This window comes from Loxodonta africana, chromosome 12 (genome assembly GCF_030014295.1).
Source record: "Loxodonta africana isolate mLoxAfr1 chromosome 12, mLoxAfr1.hap2, whole genome shotgun sequence".
NCBI lineage: Eukaryota > Metazoa > Chordata > Mammalia > Proboscidea > Elephantidae > Loxodonta > Loxodonta africana.
This window is the reverse complement of record NC_087353.1, coordinates 88,848,780-88,865,221: the sequence shown is the minus strand read 5'-3', so window position 1 is coordinate 88,865,221 and position 16,442 is coordinate 88,848,780. Positions and strand designations below refer to the sequence as shown.

At 40.4% G+C, this 16,442-nt stretch overlaps 1 protein-coding gene across 1 annotated transcript in view; it reads left to right on the top strand.

Annotated features, from left to right (window-relative positions):
• Window positions 1-16,442, top strand: part of IFT22 (intraflagellar transport 22) — a 17,669-nt gene extending 1,227 nt beyond the window's left edge. Inside the window, exons 2-5 of the mRNA XM_003416517.4 lie at window positions 9,016-9,092; window positions 9,218-9,307; window positions 9,576-9,778; window positions 10,716-16,442. Coding sequence (XP_003416565.1) covers window positions 9,016-9,092; window positions 9,218-9,307; window positions 9,576-9,778; window positions 10,716-10,864 — 519 coding nt within the window. The 3' untranslated portion in view covers window positions 10,865-16,442. The remainder of the gene's footprint in view (window positions 1-9,015; window positions 9,093-9,217; window positions 9,308-9,575; window positions 9,779-10,715) is intronic.

Sequence of the window (16,442 nt, the reverse complement as noted above, 5' to 3'; positions counted from 1 at the left end):
CCTTAGTCTAGTTTCCACACGTTGATAACCACAGTAGTAGATGGAGATACCACCCCCTGTCTATCAGTTTGTCATGCTGTGGTGGCTCGTCTATCGCTACTGGAAGCTATGCCACCAGTGTTTCAAATAACAGCTGGATCACCCACGGTGGACAGTTTTCAGTGGAGCTTCCAAGCTAAGACAGGCAGAGAAGAAAGGCCTGGTGATCTGCTGCTTGAAATTAGCCAGTGAAAACCTTATGGATCACAACAGAATATTGTCCAACTCACTTGCTTTGGACACATCACCAGGAGGGATCAATCACTAGAGGCAGGACCAGATTAGGGCATGTGAGGGCAGTAAACACTGATAATCTGTGGTGAGCCCACCTCTGCTTATGTACTCCAACAGGATATATGAGTTATATATACACATGTATATACATGCGTGTATGTGTCTTAGCTATCAATAATGTAACCTCTTTTTAAATATGACTGTTCACAGCAGTGTTCGTAAGATTTTTCACTGGCCAATTTTTTCAGAAGTAGATGGCCGAGTCCTCTTCCTACTCAGTCTTAGTCTGGAAGCTCTGCTGAAGCCTGTCCACCAAGGGTGACCGTGCTGATATTTGAAATACTGGTGGCAAAGCTTCCAGTATCACAACAACACACAAGTGTGACAAAATGACAGACAAGGGCTACGGCAATGGGCTCGATTGTGAGGATGGCATAGGACTGGGCAGTGTTTCGTTCTGTTGTACATAGGTCATTATGAGTCAGAACCAACTTGATGGCACCTAACAATAATAACAACAGTATTAGCGAGGCCCTGGTGGCACAGGGTTAAGAGCTTGGCTGCTAACCAAAAGGTCGACAGTTTAAATACACCAGCCGCTCCTTGGAAACCCTATGGGGCAGTTCTACTGTGTCTTATAGGGTTGCTATGAGTCAAAATCGACTCAACACCAAGTTTTGGTTTTTTGGATAATATTAGCAATTGAACACAAAGTAGTGTATGTGGTTTAGCGGGATGAGATGAACTGGGTTATAAAACTTTAAGTGGATGCGGGTATTAAGATTTTACCATATACCACATTTTCTACAAAAAGAATATTCCATATACTCTAACAAAGAAAATGAGTCAGTGAACTTAGTTGTTTGAATCGATAAAATTCTGTTGATCTCTCACAACACCGATTTTGCTTTAAATGGCTCATACTTCAATTTTGATGCTTGTTTTATAATAAATGCTATAATTATAATCGAACAAATGAAAAGATGTCATAAAAGAAAATTTAATGATCAGAAAACAAATATTGCAACAAATTACTCTATTTTTAGATAGATCTTTCATCTCTAACATGCTATAATTAAAAACATTTCTTTCTATTCTTTGCTCTTAGAAATCTACAGTGATTTCGTCACAATTAAGCCACTGAACAGTATCTATTTCCATATTTAATAAGGATAATGAATTGAGTCTTTCTTGAATCATTATATGCTGAGGGTTTTTTAATTTCTTTAGGGATGAAAATGCGCTTTCTCTTATGCAGTTTGTGATCATTAAAGTTAGCAATATGTGTAAAGCAATTTTGACGTTGGGAAATACACATTGTATTTTATCTTCTATTATGGAATCATACATGCCTACATGAGTAAATTTTGTCTTTCCGCAATCTGTAAACTCAGTTTTCACGTAAGCATGAAATTGTTACTTGTCTGTTGAAGTTTGTATATAAGTCATCCGGATAAGCCTACACTAATTTCTTGGATCCTTCTCGCATTCTGCCCCAGGTATATCCACATTGTTGAAGAAGGAATATCTATTTGAAAGAATTTGATACACTTTTGCCCTCCTTTTCATGCAAAATTCAAGCGTGTCGATGATGGTGGTTATGTGAAATTGCTTTTTGGCACTCAGTGATACTCTGGAGCGCTTCCCTCATTTACTTGTTTCTTTCTAATGCTTCTGTGATGGTGAACTGCTTGATAATCTCTATTTGGCAGGATTTGTTTTGTTGTGTTTTTTAAATCTTCTCTTAAAGTATGAGTCTTAGTCATCTAGTGCCACTGTAACAGAACTACCACAAGTGGATGGCTTTAACAAAGAGAAATTTATTCTGTCACAGTCTAGTCAGTTACAAGTCCAAATTCAGAGCATCAGCTTCAGGGGAAGGCTTTCTCTATTTGCTCTGGAGGAAGGTCCTTGTGATGCACTGGTCTTCCATTGGTCTGGGAGCATCTCAGTGCAGGAACCTCCGGTCCAAAGGATGCACTCTGCTCCTGGCACTGCTTTCTTGGTGGTATGAGGTCCCCAACTCTCTGCTTGCTCCCCTTTCCATTTATCTCTTGAGAAATAAAAGGTGGTGCAAGCCACACTCCAGGGAAACTCTCTTTACATCAGATCAGGGAGGTGACCTGAGTAAGGGTGGTGTTACAGTCCCACCCTAATCCTCTTTAACATAAAATTACACTCACAAAATGGAGGAAAACTACACAATACAGGGAATCATGGCCCAGCCAAATTGATACATACATTTTTGGGGGGACATATTTCAGTCCATGACAGTATGTAAATACCCTTTTAATGACTGGTAGAGATCTGCACATGTCTTTAAAATTTACTTCTGAATCTTGGAGACCTTGGCTCGTCTGATGTAAATGCTGCAATATATTATTCCACATAATCAACATAAATACTCTAGTGTTTGCATGGAAACCCTGGTGGCGTGGTAGTTAAGTGCTACGGTTGCTAACCAAAAAAAAGGTCGGCAGTTCACATCTGCCAGGCGCTTCTTGGAAATTCTGTGCAGCAGTTCTGTTCTGTCCTATGGGGTCGCTATGAGACTCGACGGCAATGGGTTAATGGTAGTGTTTCCATTTTGTTGGTGATGTTTTCAGCTTCTCTTTTGGTATCTCCTTTTTGTGTCTGGTCTTTAGCAATATTTTTGTAGACATCTAGAATCTGAGTGTACAATTCCAGGATTGCACTGGTTGCCATAGCATGGACATCCCAAAGTGTATTAGAAAGACATTTTAATTCAATTGTCTTAGTCATCTAGTACTGCTCTAACAAATACCACAAGTGGATGGCTTCAACAAACAGAAGTTTATTCTCTTGTAGTCTAGTAGGCTACAAGTCCAAATTCAGGGCATCAGCTCCAGGGGAAGGTTTTCTCTGTCAGCTCTGGGAGGAAGGTCCTTCTCATCAGTCTTGGTTGAGGAGCTTCTCAGCGCAGGTACCCCAGGTCCAAAGGATGCATGCTCCTGCTCTTCATTCTTGGTGGTATGGGGTCCCTATGTCTCTCCACTCACTTCTCTCTTTTATATTGCAAAAGAGACTGGCTTAAGACACTATCTAATCTTGTAGATCTCATCAGTATAACTGCCACTAATCCATCTCATTATGTCATAGTGATAGGATTTACAACACATAGGGAAATCACATCAGATGACAAAATGGTAGACAATCATACAGTACTGGGAATCATGACCTAGCCAAGTTGACAGATATCTTGGGGGGACACAGTTCAATCCGTGACATCAAACATCTAAATACATTTTAAGAACTTCCCATCAGTAAGTACACGTGGCAAAAAATGTATAGAGTAACTGAACAGTGGAAAAAAATCATCTGCTTCCAGACAACAATCTACTGTGCCACATCCTACAAGGTTAAGTGAATATACAGCACATGGTATGAAAATGGCATATTCATTATGTTCTAAAATTTTCTGTTGCAGGCCTTTATAATACCGTGACATATAGGCAGCATTGTCATAGGACTGGCCTCTGAACTTAGAAAAATCAATTTTGGAAGCTTCACATAAATAGTGCAATTTCTTCACTGACATGACTTTTTAAGCTAGTAAATGTGATAAATCATTTGATAGGTTTTCCATATGTTGGAGATATGTATCTTAAAACAGTAGTTAGCTGATCTGTATGAGAAAGATGAGGAGTGGAATCTACAGGCAAACTGACATATCGAGCCATACTTGTTTCACTAAAAAGAGCTGATCGAACTTTATCACTTACTGAGTTTATTAATTCTTCACACATTGTTTTAGAGATACACGATGGGTTGCCCTTTCCTGTATTACCATATTTTGAGATGTGACCTGCTAAAAATGGATCAAACTGAGCAACAAGTTCAAGTTCCATTTTGTGGGCACCCAAACACTTCATTTCTTCCTCAAAAAAGGTAGTCCACATTTACCAGTTGTTGTAATGACAGCAACAACATGTTGCAGAATGACTTCCCAATACTGGGCGTTCTTCATTAATTTGTGTTCCCAGTTCATGAGTTAAGCCAAAACCATGTCTTCAGTTTAAATATGACAACATACAATCTCTGTGAATTGAACTGTGTTCATGTTTGTCAATCATATTCAAGTTGCACCAATCACTAAATCCACTGGTAGCAAACAAAACAATATATAGAGCCAGCTGATAGAGAATACAGTAGCTGCTCCCTCTTATAATTTTCACCATTAGCTTTGCACCGTAGAAATATAGTCTGGCTGCAGAACCTTGTTTATTTACCGTCCAGAAATCTTCAACACAAATGATCCATTGTGATATTGGCAACCACTTGGCCCTCTTTTCATCCAGTAATTTACATGATTTAGAAGAGAAATTATTCCTCAAAACAAGATCTGTATTTCTGTTATTTATGGGGTCTGCAGATGCCACAATTTCAGATTCTGAAATAGTTTCTGTACTTTTTTTTTTTTTTTTACCACAGCAAGAATGGATCCAAAATTTGGAACAAATTCTGTTATATTGCTGTTCGTAATTTCAGTACTAGCAGTATTAGTACAACAATTTGCACCCATTAAACTCAAGCGTTCAATGGAAGAGTTCTCTTCAGATTTGTTGTTTTAAAAGGAAATTAATTTTGGAATTTTCTTTAGGAATTCAGAAATCCTTTTCTTTTTATCTTCTCTGAGCTTTTGTTTTTGCACTCCACTTAGTTGTTGCTATTTCATTTTACCTGGATATAAAGTTATATAACTTTTTTAATTTGGTTCTACCATAGCAAATAAATTTGAATAAATGAAAATAAATAAATAAAATTTATAAAATAAAATTTACATTCAATTTTGGACATTATTAGCATAAAAATTATATTCAAAAATTAGTAAGTAAAAAAAAATGATTTGGAACATGTAATTTTGCCCTTCAGGCCTGAGATTGTTCAAAGAAATAGTACTTACAAGGCCAAAACCAAGCCCATTGCTGTTGATTCGATTCCAACTCATAGCAGCAACCCTATACCAGAAACAATTCCATTCGTTGTCATGAGATGTTTGTTGGCGGGCCCTTCACAGACCTCCACAAGTGATTTTCCTCTTGAAATAATACTTAAAAACTTGCGTACTCACTTTCCATCCTTTGATGCTGCGTCTTCACAGTTCGTTGGACTTCTGCTGATACCTGACCGGGGCAAGAGTGATCGCAAAGAATATGATACAGATACAGGGTATGCTCCACAGGAAGATAACGTTTTAGTGCGCTTTGCATGGGAACAGATACATCACGAGCCACACGATTACAGTGCCACTGGCGCGTTCTTATGTGATTAATGAGAGAACTGAATGTGAGATTATACTTATCCGTCTGAAATGAAAAACAAAATTGTATACAAAATTTATAAAATGGTATCAATTTCCTTTAGTGCCCTGCCAGTTCCCTACCACTGCAGCACTCGTTTTTCCTTGTGTCCTGCCTGCTTGGCATCTATGGGGCTTTGCTTTGGACAGCTGGTGCCCGTGTTTTATTGGTGCCCTAATCATGAGCTTACCTTGCTTATTGGGTAATCTGCTGCTGGCTAGAGGAGGACTTCATATTTGGTAAAATAGAGGGCCACTGAAGGAATGGGAGACCTTCGGTGTGATGGATTGGCACAATAGGGTTCAACATGTGAAACTGCGAGGATAACACAGGACCTGGCAATGTTTCATTCTGTTGTACATGAGGTTGCCATGAGTCGGCGTCAACTCAACAGCAGCTAACAAGACAACAGATGGATATGTGGCAAGATAGGTTTTTAATCTTGAGATAGGGAAGGTCTTAAGCAACGCACAAAAATGAAGAAGGCATAAAAGAAATGACAGCGATTTTAAAGCCTGGAAAAAGTATTTGCAAGATACATTACAAAGAAAGGATGGATAGGTAGAATACATAATGAATGTTTAAAAATCAATAAATAAAAGAGAAACCACTCAACAGAAAATAGAGGAAAGGTTTTTCACACAAGAAATACAGTTGTCCAATAAGAATAAGAAGATGCCCAACCTCACAATCAGAGGAATGCAAATTCAATCAAAAAGATGACATTCGTTTGCCCATCATATTGAATGGAAAAAGTTTAAAACATTGATGCAATATGGTCTCAGTGTGCATGTAGGGAAATGAGTACTCTAGTATTTTTTTTTGGAGGTGAAATTATTAAAAATTTAAAACATCCGTAGCTTTAAATGTATCAGTTACATTTCTCAGAATCCACTGTAGCAAACTACTTGTCCATGTTACCAATGATTCATATACCCGTATTGAAAAGTTGGAAACACCTGAAGTGCTTATCAATAAAAGAGTGGCTAAAGTATATTTTTACTGTAGAACACTGCAGCAGTTAAAGAAAATGAGGCAACTCTGTGTGTACTGACGTGGAAAAATCTCCAACACATAAACTATTAAGTGAGTTAAATAACAGTAGTATGCATGAAATTATGAAAAGGAAATTAAGCATCGATATCTTTTTTACTTTTTAATTGTGGAAATTCTCAAACGTATACAAAGAGAGAGAATAATGAACTCTTCTACTGGTCACTCAGCTTCAGCAACAAAATATACCTCTGCATATGCATTTGTCTCCCTTCCTCACTGCTCTTCAAACTTACAACAGTTCTGTTCCCTTTAACATCCGCCTGCTTGGAAACCGTAGTTGGCTCATTGCCATTCAAATCTTAGTCCCTGGACCACCCAATTCAACGTTTCTGTCACATTACCCTGCTTTATTTTTATCCTAGCGCTTGTTGTTAGCTGCCATCAAGTTGCCCAGCTCCTGGAGACCTTTTGTACAACAGAACAAATCTCATTGTGTCCATAGGGTTCTCTTTGTATGGTTTTCTGAAGTAAATTGCAGGCGTTTCTTCCTAGTTCATCTTAGTCTGGAAGCTCTGCTGCAACCTATTCAGCAACACACAGACCTCCACCCATACACGGGTGGTGGGTATGTCTGAGGTGCTTTGGCTGGGAATCAGACCCAGGTCTCCCAGATGGAAGGCAAGAATTCTACCACTGAACTATCCAAGCGCTTGAACCCACTGCCATCGAGTTGATTCCAACTCGTAGCAACCCTATAGTACAGAGTAGAAGTGCCCCATAGGGTTTCCAAGGCTATAATCTTGACGGAAGCAGACTGCCACATCTTTCTCCCACTGAGCAGCTGGTTAGCAGCCGAGCGCTTTAACCAGTGTGCCACCAGGGCTCCTCCTAGCACTTATCACTAACTAATTTGTTCTTATTCAACAGTGCCTGGCACAAGGTAGACACTTAAAAATAACTTATATGTTAAACTACCAGGCAATTTCCTCCTTTTCTCATCAGAATCTCCCCTCAGCCCCCCGATAAATTGTTTTTACCAACCTGCATATATAAAATTTAGGGCACAGATGAAATAGACAAATGTATTTTTATAATGTGCACTGTATTGATGTAGTTATATGCACATTGAAAAGCGCATTAAGAATATATTGATTCAGAAATTTGGATTCATTCCATTTCAGGAAAGCTTTCTTCAAGCTCCTTCCCTGCACCTTTGACTTGTGTCGTCTTCATGACTAGAGCCACGTTTTAAATCACCTAACAGTTTCCAAAGCCTGTCATCTTTTCACCTGTGTAGATTATTTAGGGTAGAGCACTGTTTGAGTCTGTGTGTGAAAATTAATTCCAAGCCACAGAGACATTGTGTGGCATCAGGACATTTGCTTTACTCATTTGTCCTGTAGATCAATATCCATGACCTCCACAACATAACCACTTCATGTGTTGTTTTTAAGTGATATTTGTGAGGCTGGATCCTCAGGAAAAATTACTAAAGCCATGTTAAATTCCCTCCCCCTTTTTGGCTGATTCTGTCAAGTGACTTCTACAAGCCGCCTAAACTGGCATTGACTGAGGCCGTTTTAGTCAAGCAGTTGTCCAAAACAAGGTAGTTGAGAGAGAAGGGCATTATTTGAGAGGTTATTATAAGAATTCAAATGTAAGAAACCTCCTTTTTCTGAGGAATAATTTTAGGGGAGAAAAAACTTGCTGTGTATTCAGGTATATACAATATTTGTTAAAGGAATGATGTAAATGTATACAAAGACCCTTACAAACAGCTGATAGTTGTAACCTTTCAGGAGGGGAATGGAATGACTTGGATGGATGGTTTGGGTGGAGGTGATCAGGAGGACTTTTTGTTGTCATTTTGCTAATTTTTTTTGTATACAAGAATGTGCATGACTTGTATAATCCTGGAGGAAATACAGCCATATGTGAGAGTGTGACAGAGCCAGCCAGGAGTCCCCAGCCCTGGGACCCAGCACTACCCCTGACCCACTGTGTGACCTTCAATAACTCCCTTTTCTGGGCCTCAATGGCTTCATATTAGTGACACACTGCTTTCTTGAAGATGTGGAGAGAAGCAAGGAAAAAGAGAGTGACACAAACTAACGATTTTTTTCTGTTGCTCTCTGATAAGTTGACTGAGACCCAGCCAGGGAAATCAATGTGAGTAAAGTCACCCAGTGACAGAGCCAATACCAGAATCCTTGTACCCAACCAGGCTCAGTGTTTCCCAGACCAAGCTGTCCCCACCACACATGGCAGCGAGGTCCACCCAACCCTCTTGGTGATCTCAGGGTAGCCATGGTCTACACTCCATCATACCTGGTTCCAAGCCAGCTATTTGGGGAAAGAGGAACTCATTTATAATATACTATTCTGCTGTTCAGCCAAGATTTTTGATTCACTCTCGTTTTTACAGAGTGGAAAAACAGTTCTGGCCAACTTTCTGACAGAATCTTCTGATATCACTGAATACTATCCAACCCAAGGAGTGAGGTGAGCCCTGACAAATCTGTGTCCCCAAGAGTCCCGGTCCATTACCCTCCCATTTTTTGTGCTCTTGACATCCCAAAAGTATGATGCTTTGTAAGTACAGTTGCTGTTATTGTTTTTATTTTTAGGATCCTGGAATTTGAGAACCCTCATGTTACCAGCAACAACAAAGGCACGGGGTGTGAATTTGAGCTTTGGGATTGTGGTGGTGATCCAAAGTATGTTTGCTTTAAAGAGGGTTTGAGTCATCAACCGACTTAAAAATAAGTTGCCCACCAGGCACCTTGCACTCAGGCCTAGTACAATTCCTGACACATGTTAGGAACTTGATAAATGTGATATGAATTGTTTTATGGACTTTAGCAGTTGGGTTATGATGCAATTAGAAGTCATCAATCAATTATTAATAATAAGATATCATTTGTAAAGTCCATAGTTAGAAACCAATGACCTAACATCCCTGCTGACTCCTTTTCTGCCTTGAAGGTTCGAGTCTTGCTGGCCAGCCCTGATGAAGGACTCTCATGGAGTAGTGATCATATTCAATGCTGACACCCCAAGCCACCTGAAGGAAATTGAAATGTGGTATTCCTGCTTTGTCCAGCAGCAGCTTTTACAGGATACTCAATGTCTCTTAATTGCACACCACAAACCAGGCTCTGGAAGCGATAGAGGAAGCCTGTCTTTGCGTAAGGAGATTGGAATTTCTCCTTTCTACTTTTGTTTTAAATCTTTTATGGATTTATGTATTTCCATATGTCTCTGGGAGGAAACCCTGGCTGTGTAGTGGTTAAGAGCTACAGCTGTTAACTAAAAGGTCAGCAGTTCAGATCCACCAGGTGCTCCTTGGAAACTGTATGGGGCAGTTCTACTCTGTTCTATAGGTTGCTGTGAGTCGGAATCGACTCGATGGCAATGGGTTTGGTTTTTCAGTTTATATGTCTCTGGGAGACCCTGGGTGGTGCAGATAGTTAAATGCTCAAGTGCTAACGAAAAGGTTAGAGGCCTGAGTTCACCCAGAGGCACCTCAGAAGAAAGTCCTGGCAATCAACTTATGAAAAATCATCCATTGCAAACCCTGTGGAGCATAGTTCGACTCTGACACACCTGGGGTCGCCATGAGTCAGATTTGACTGGACACCAGCTGATTGGGTGTTTGTCTTTGGAACCAGCAGCTACCCATAGTTACTGAGCATCTAAAGTGTTCTAGGTATTTGTCTTTCTCCCCATGTAAATCAGAATTGCCAGGCGGCTGGAAGACCTGCTGAACCATCCAGGCCAGGGTGTACACACTTTAAAAGTGGGCAGACGTTAAGAGGGGAAAAATCTGGCTTTAACCACTGATTGGTAGTTAGGGACAAATTTTCCTGACCTTTTCCCTAGAAAAGCCTCCAATTCAGAATCCCCTTCCTTTCTCATTCAAGAACATGGAGGACCTGGAAGAGGTTTGTAGAGTTTTTATCCTATCACCAGGTGGCAGTGTGGCGAAGCCTGGCTCCATTAAATTGGACCAAGGCAGACACTTTAGTTTTGGACTTTAGAAAATTAATAAATCTCAGATCATTTGAAGCTGAAACAGGCCCCCATTAAAAGCTTGTGCCTAATTACCTCATGTTCTTGTTCCAGCATCACCCTTGAACAAGCTGAAGCTCGTGCACTCGAATCTCGAGGATGACCCTGAGGAGATCCGGTTGGAATTCATAAAGTATCTAAAAAACATAGTCAACTCAGTGTCTGAAAGCAGGGACCGGGAGGAGATGTCCATTATTACCTAAGCCGCCTGTGGCTGGGACTGTCCCACATCCCAAGTAAAGTCAGCTCTTTCCCAGCTGCTTAGGTTTACTTTCCCCTGTGACTACAGAAGAAAGTTTTCTCCTCGTCATAGAAGGTCCTAGTCAGCCACTGAAGCATTTGACTCATGCCACCTTTCGTTTAGTTGAGAAAATCACATTGTTGAATTCTGATTCCCTCGCCCCAGACCTTTTCAAAGAGCTGGAAAATAGAGGGTTTTTTTTTTTTTTTCCCTTCTCATATGCCAAGTTAAAAAAATTGTGGAATTGTAACTATCATAGTCCAATAATGATACAACAGTAGCTTACCCATGTGTATTAGTTTGAATGTGATTTTTCATTCTTTGATTCATTCAACAAATACCAACTTGTCAAGCACCTCCTATGTGCCAGGCACTGTTCTAGTGCTGAGTGTATATAGCATGAACGAAATAGACACACATCCTTGCCCTCATGAAGCTTCCATTCTGTTTCTAAATAATAGTGACGTAGAGTCAAAATCTTAAACTACATTTTGGATAGGCAAAAAAAAATTGTAAATTATTTTCTATCCCCACCCCCAGTGCCATCGAGTTAGTCTAAATCTCACTCACTCCCATCCCCCTAGATAATGAGGGAAGCATTGGTACTTACCCATGCCAAATGAAGGTGTGTGTATCTCCTGAATTTAAAATCTTTTCAGCTTAGCTCAGTCTCTTTTACATAAACACTTAGTCAGTTCTAGGTTACAGTCCTCCTCCTTTACCTTCTTCCCAAGATGGTGTCAGGAAAGTGTATGTGGCCTCATTGGGGTGCAGCAGCTCTTACAAGGCTAGGTCCTCTGGTTCTTCCCTGCCCTCTGCAGAGATGTCACCGGCCACCGTACTGGCCATGTCCTGCTGAAGTCCAGGACTGGTGGGGCTTATGGCATGGCCTTCCCATGTGTTCAGGGGCCAGTGCAGGGTGGCCCTGCACATCTTCTGAGACTCAGCTGTGCCCTCCATCCAATCCCAGGTTGAAGCTGTGCCTATATGGCAGTGTCACTTTGCCGCTTGCAACAGCTGGCCCGTGGCAAGTCAGGTAATTCTCAACTCTCAGCTTCCTGAGAGAAGACTATGCCTTCCAGGGAAATTGAGAATGTATCAGGTGAATATCTTCAAAATATTATCCTTGTTACAGCAGTAAGAAATGCAATGATATTTTTCATGACAAACCTACATAGAGGAAGCTTTACCTGCTGACCTCAGGTATTTTTGAAGAATGTCAGCATTTAACTTCTCTGAATTTTTTTTATTTTGATGTCCTTGATGTCTGGACACCATATCATATTGAAAGGTGGAGTTCATATACAATATCTAAGAAGTGTTGTACGATCTCAGGGGAATTTCATTCTTCTTCAACATTTCATGTCATACATATAAAATCAATGTTATGTTGCCATAATGCCTAATTTTTTTAAATCTTAGAAAGATTGAGTGTTCGGAATAATCATATATGGTGAGTTTATACCTTGTTGCACAAAGCAATTTTGTTTTAATAATTTTAGGAATTATTTTTAATTCACAGTTTTTATATTTGTGATTTTTTTTTTAATATAGCCAATCTGAAATACCTTGAAAATACATTAAATAGACCAAAAGTTAGATGTAGATCATTTCAGCTGGAGTGGGCAAAAAGTAGAGAGATGAATACATCTGCAAGGGTGTGTCTCACTCTCACAACTAGAAGGGCTGAAACGTAGCTACGTGGGCAATCCACGTGAGGGAGTGGTTTTTCCACGTAGTGATAATTCCCCGGTAAATTTAGATTGAACTACAGTCAACTCCTGGTAAACTGCCTGAATTACCAGTGGCCACGTTTGAACTCCAGGTTAATTTCCTTCTGCTGCCCAACCTACTCCTAGTTGGTTCTTAGGCAGGGAACATAAAATAATGTTAGCGCTAGCTGAAGCAAATCTTACTTACATAATTGGTACAGTAATAATAACTGATCTTGCAAAATGCAGCTCCAAAACAAAACGAAATTCTTTTTATCTCATTTTTCCTGATTATTTCAGAGCTCAAGGGAAACATCAGCCTGGCAACCTTCATTTAGGTTAATGGCCAGAGTACAACCCTTGTGTTTGAATTGAGAAGATTTTTTAAATTTTAATGGGCCATAAATGTACAGGTTAGAAAAGGGCACTCAGTGAAGAAGTCTCTCTGTCTTTCCTGTCCCTCAGCCACCCTTTCCTCTCCAGAAGACCCACCCTTACCTTCTAAGGGCTGTCAGTGGCAGTCTGTGCACCGTGTCTTTTATTCTGGAATCAGTAGCAAACTATACTTTTCTGCCACTTGCTGTTTTAACTTAGCGTTTATCTTGGAGACCTTCGTCAATACATAAAGAGCTGCTTTGTTGTTGTTTTTACAGCTGCATAACTTTCCACATAATCATTTTGTCAGAATTTTGTATTTTTATTGGATATTTTTAGTAACCACTTATGTTGAAGTATTGTATTTTTTATTGATGGGCATTTTTACCGGTATTGAAAAACATGGTTTGAGATGTAAATGTATTTGTGGTATTTTAGAGAGGCGATTTCAACGATCAGTTTTGTTTTTTTTTTTGAGGAAAGGATTGCTGGTGATAGCATCCTAGTTCTGGTTTATAATTTCCTAGGAAGTTTCCTTTATATGCTGAACAAAGTGATGTTTTCCATCCATGTGCTAGCTAGCATATGGTTGAGATAAGATGACTTCTTTGTATCACACGTGACAATAGTACATGGAAGCCACAGAAGCATAAAACAGCTTAATCAGTAGTTCAGCACGTCTCAGGCGTGTGTGTATGTGTGGGTATGTGTTTGTGTTATGGATGGAATTGTGTCTTCCAAAAACGTGTGTTGTAAATCCTAACTTCTATGCCTGTGGTTATAATCCCATTTGGGAAAGTGTAGGGCATATCTTGAGTCAATCTCTTTTGAGATATAAAACAGATTCAACAAGCAAGCTAGGAAGCAGAGATGGGGGAAGAGAGATACCAAGCCACATGAAGATTGCCCAGGAGCAGAAGCTCTGAAGAGATAAGGACATTACCCCAGAGGTGACAGAGAGAGAAAGCCTTCTCCTTGAGCTAACACCCTGAATTCAGCCTTCCAGCCTCCTAAACTGTGAGAAAATAAATTTTTGTTTGTTAAAGTCATCTATTTGTGGTATTTCTGTTATAGCAGCACTAGATGACTAAGATAGTATGTGAACATGTATGGGGTATAAGCATGTGAGTGAGTGTGTGTACGAATGGAATGGTGGAAGACCAGGAGCCAGTACATGAAGGGCTTCTCATACCAGGCCAAGGAATTTTCATTTCATCTTATAAGTATTATGATGCCACTGAAGGACTGTAACTGCAGATTAATGTGGTCAGACTTCCATTTTAGGAAAAAAAACACCCCTCTGACAACAGCATGTGCACCGTGTGGCTGGATTGGAAGGAGTGCAAGATTGGCCACGGGGGTGGGGGGACAGGCTAGCAGAGAGGCTGCCGTGGTAGTCCTGATGAGGCGGTGGATAGGTAGCAAACCCAAACCAAACTTGCTGCCGTCAAATTAATTCCGACTCATAGCAACCCTATAGGACAGAGTAGAACTACCCCACCGGGTTTCCAAGGAGCAGCTGGTGGGTTCTGTCACCCTTTTGGCTAGCAGCTGAGCTCTTAACCACTGCGTCACCAGGCTAGGGCAATGGGATTTATAGGTGGAGGGGAAAACAGAGAGTCAGATTCTCCTCTGAGTCTGATTTGGTGGTGATGCTACATGAGTTTTCTGGGGCTGCTGTAACAGTAACTACAAACTTAGTTTAAAACAAGAGAAATGTATTCTTTCAGTTCCGAAGGCTAGAGATCCAAAATCAGTACCAGTGTGCTGAAAACAAGGTGTTGATAGAGCCGTGCTCCCTCTGGAGGTTCTAGGGGAGAATCCATTCCTTGCCTCTTCCAGCTTCTGGTGGCTGCTGGCATTCCTTGGCTTGTGGCCACATCACTGTCATCTTCACAGCCAGCATCTTCAAGTCTCTGCTCACATAACCTTCTCCTCTGTGTGTATCGAATCTCCCTCTGCCTCTCTCTTATAAGAACACTTGGGATTGCATTTAGGGCCTACCCATAGAATTCAGGATAAGCTCTGCATCTCAATATCCTTAATCACATCTTCAAAAACCTTGTTCCAAATAAAGTAACATTTATGGGTTCCAGGGATCGGGACATGATATATGGGTAGAAAAGACCTAGAGATCTGCTCCTCTAAAGATCACAGCCTAGAAACCCTATGGGGCAGTTCTTATTTGTCCTATAGGGTTGCTATGAGTCGGAACCAGCTCTGGCACACAACAACATCATCCAGGGGCCATTATTTGGCCTACCGCAGTTGCCATTCACTGGAATTTGAATGGAGCAGGTTTGGGGAAGGAAGATAAGTGACTAGTCTAAGATGGCCAAGGGAGTTAGGGGCAGGAGGAGGGCTAGACCCCAAGCCTCCATTCTTTTCACTGTCTTGTGGTAACTGGGCAGAGGGGACCACAAGTGAACATGGCTAAGAGTGTCATTCTCTGAGGCTGACACTTGTAAAGCACAAACAACCACAGCAACAACAGGACAGATAAGGGATATGGTTACCATTTGTGAAACTGAGCAACCCAGGAGGATGGTTTGCAAGTATGTTGCATCCTATTTCTTGAACTCAAATGACCAAGTAGTATTATGAAGTTATATTTAACCACATTGTTGAGAAGGTGACAAGTAAGGCCAGGATGTTTATGCAATTCTTGAGAGTGATCAGCTAGGGAAAGCAGGAGCCAAGATCTAGAAGAGCCATATTTCAGAGTAACTTTCTTAAGTGGTACAAACCCAGTTACCTTTTCAATAGGTATCAGGAATACTGCTGTTCAAAAAAAATAATATTTCATTGTGTTTTAGGTGAAGGTTTACACAGTTTTGGCTCCCATTCAACAATTTCTACACAAGTTGTTTAGTGACATTGGTTACATTCTTCACAATGCATGATCATTCTCATTTCCATTCTGGTGGTTCCATTAATCTAGTTTCCTTGCCCCCTTACATTCTCATCTTTGTTTTAAGGAATTGTTGACTGTTTGGTCTCATTTGGTGATTTTTTAAAAAAGGCACAGTACTTATGGATGATATTATTTTTTAACCTATTTGTTATTTCGCTCCAAAGAGACCTCAGGGGTTAGTTTCTGTTCAGGGTTTGAAGAGTATCTCAGGGGAGTAGTCTTGGGAAGTCCTCTGGTCTCAACCAGTCTAGTCTCAACCAGTCGAGTAAATCTGGTTTTTGATATTGTTTCTTTGCTTTGTTTTGTCTTTGGAATTTGAGGTCTGTTCCACATTTTTCTCCCATTCTATCAGGGTCCATCTATTGTGGCCCTGATTAGAGTGGTCAGTAGTGATAGCCAGGTACCAGCTAGTTCTTCTGGTCTCAGGGCAGATGAGGCCATGGTTCATGTAAACTATTTGTCTGGTAGACTAGTTTCTTCTTTAAGTCTTTGGTTTTTTCCTTTCTCTTTTGCTCTGGATTAGTAGAGACGAATAATTG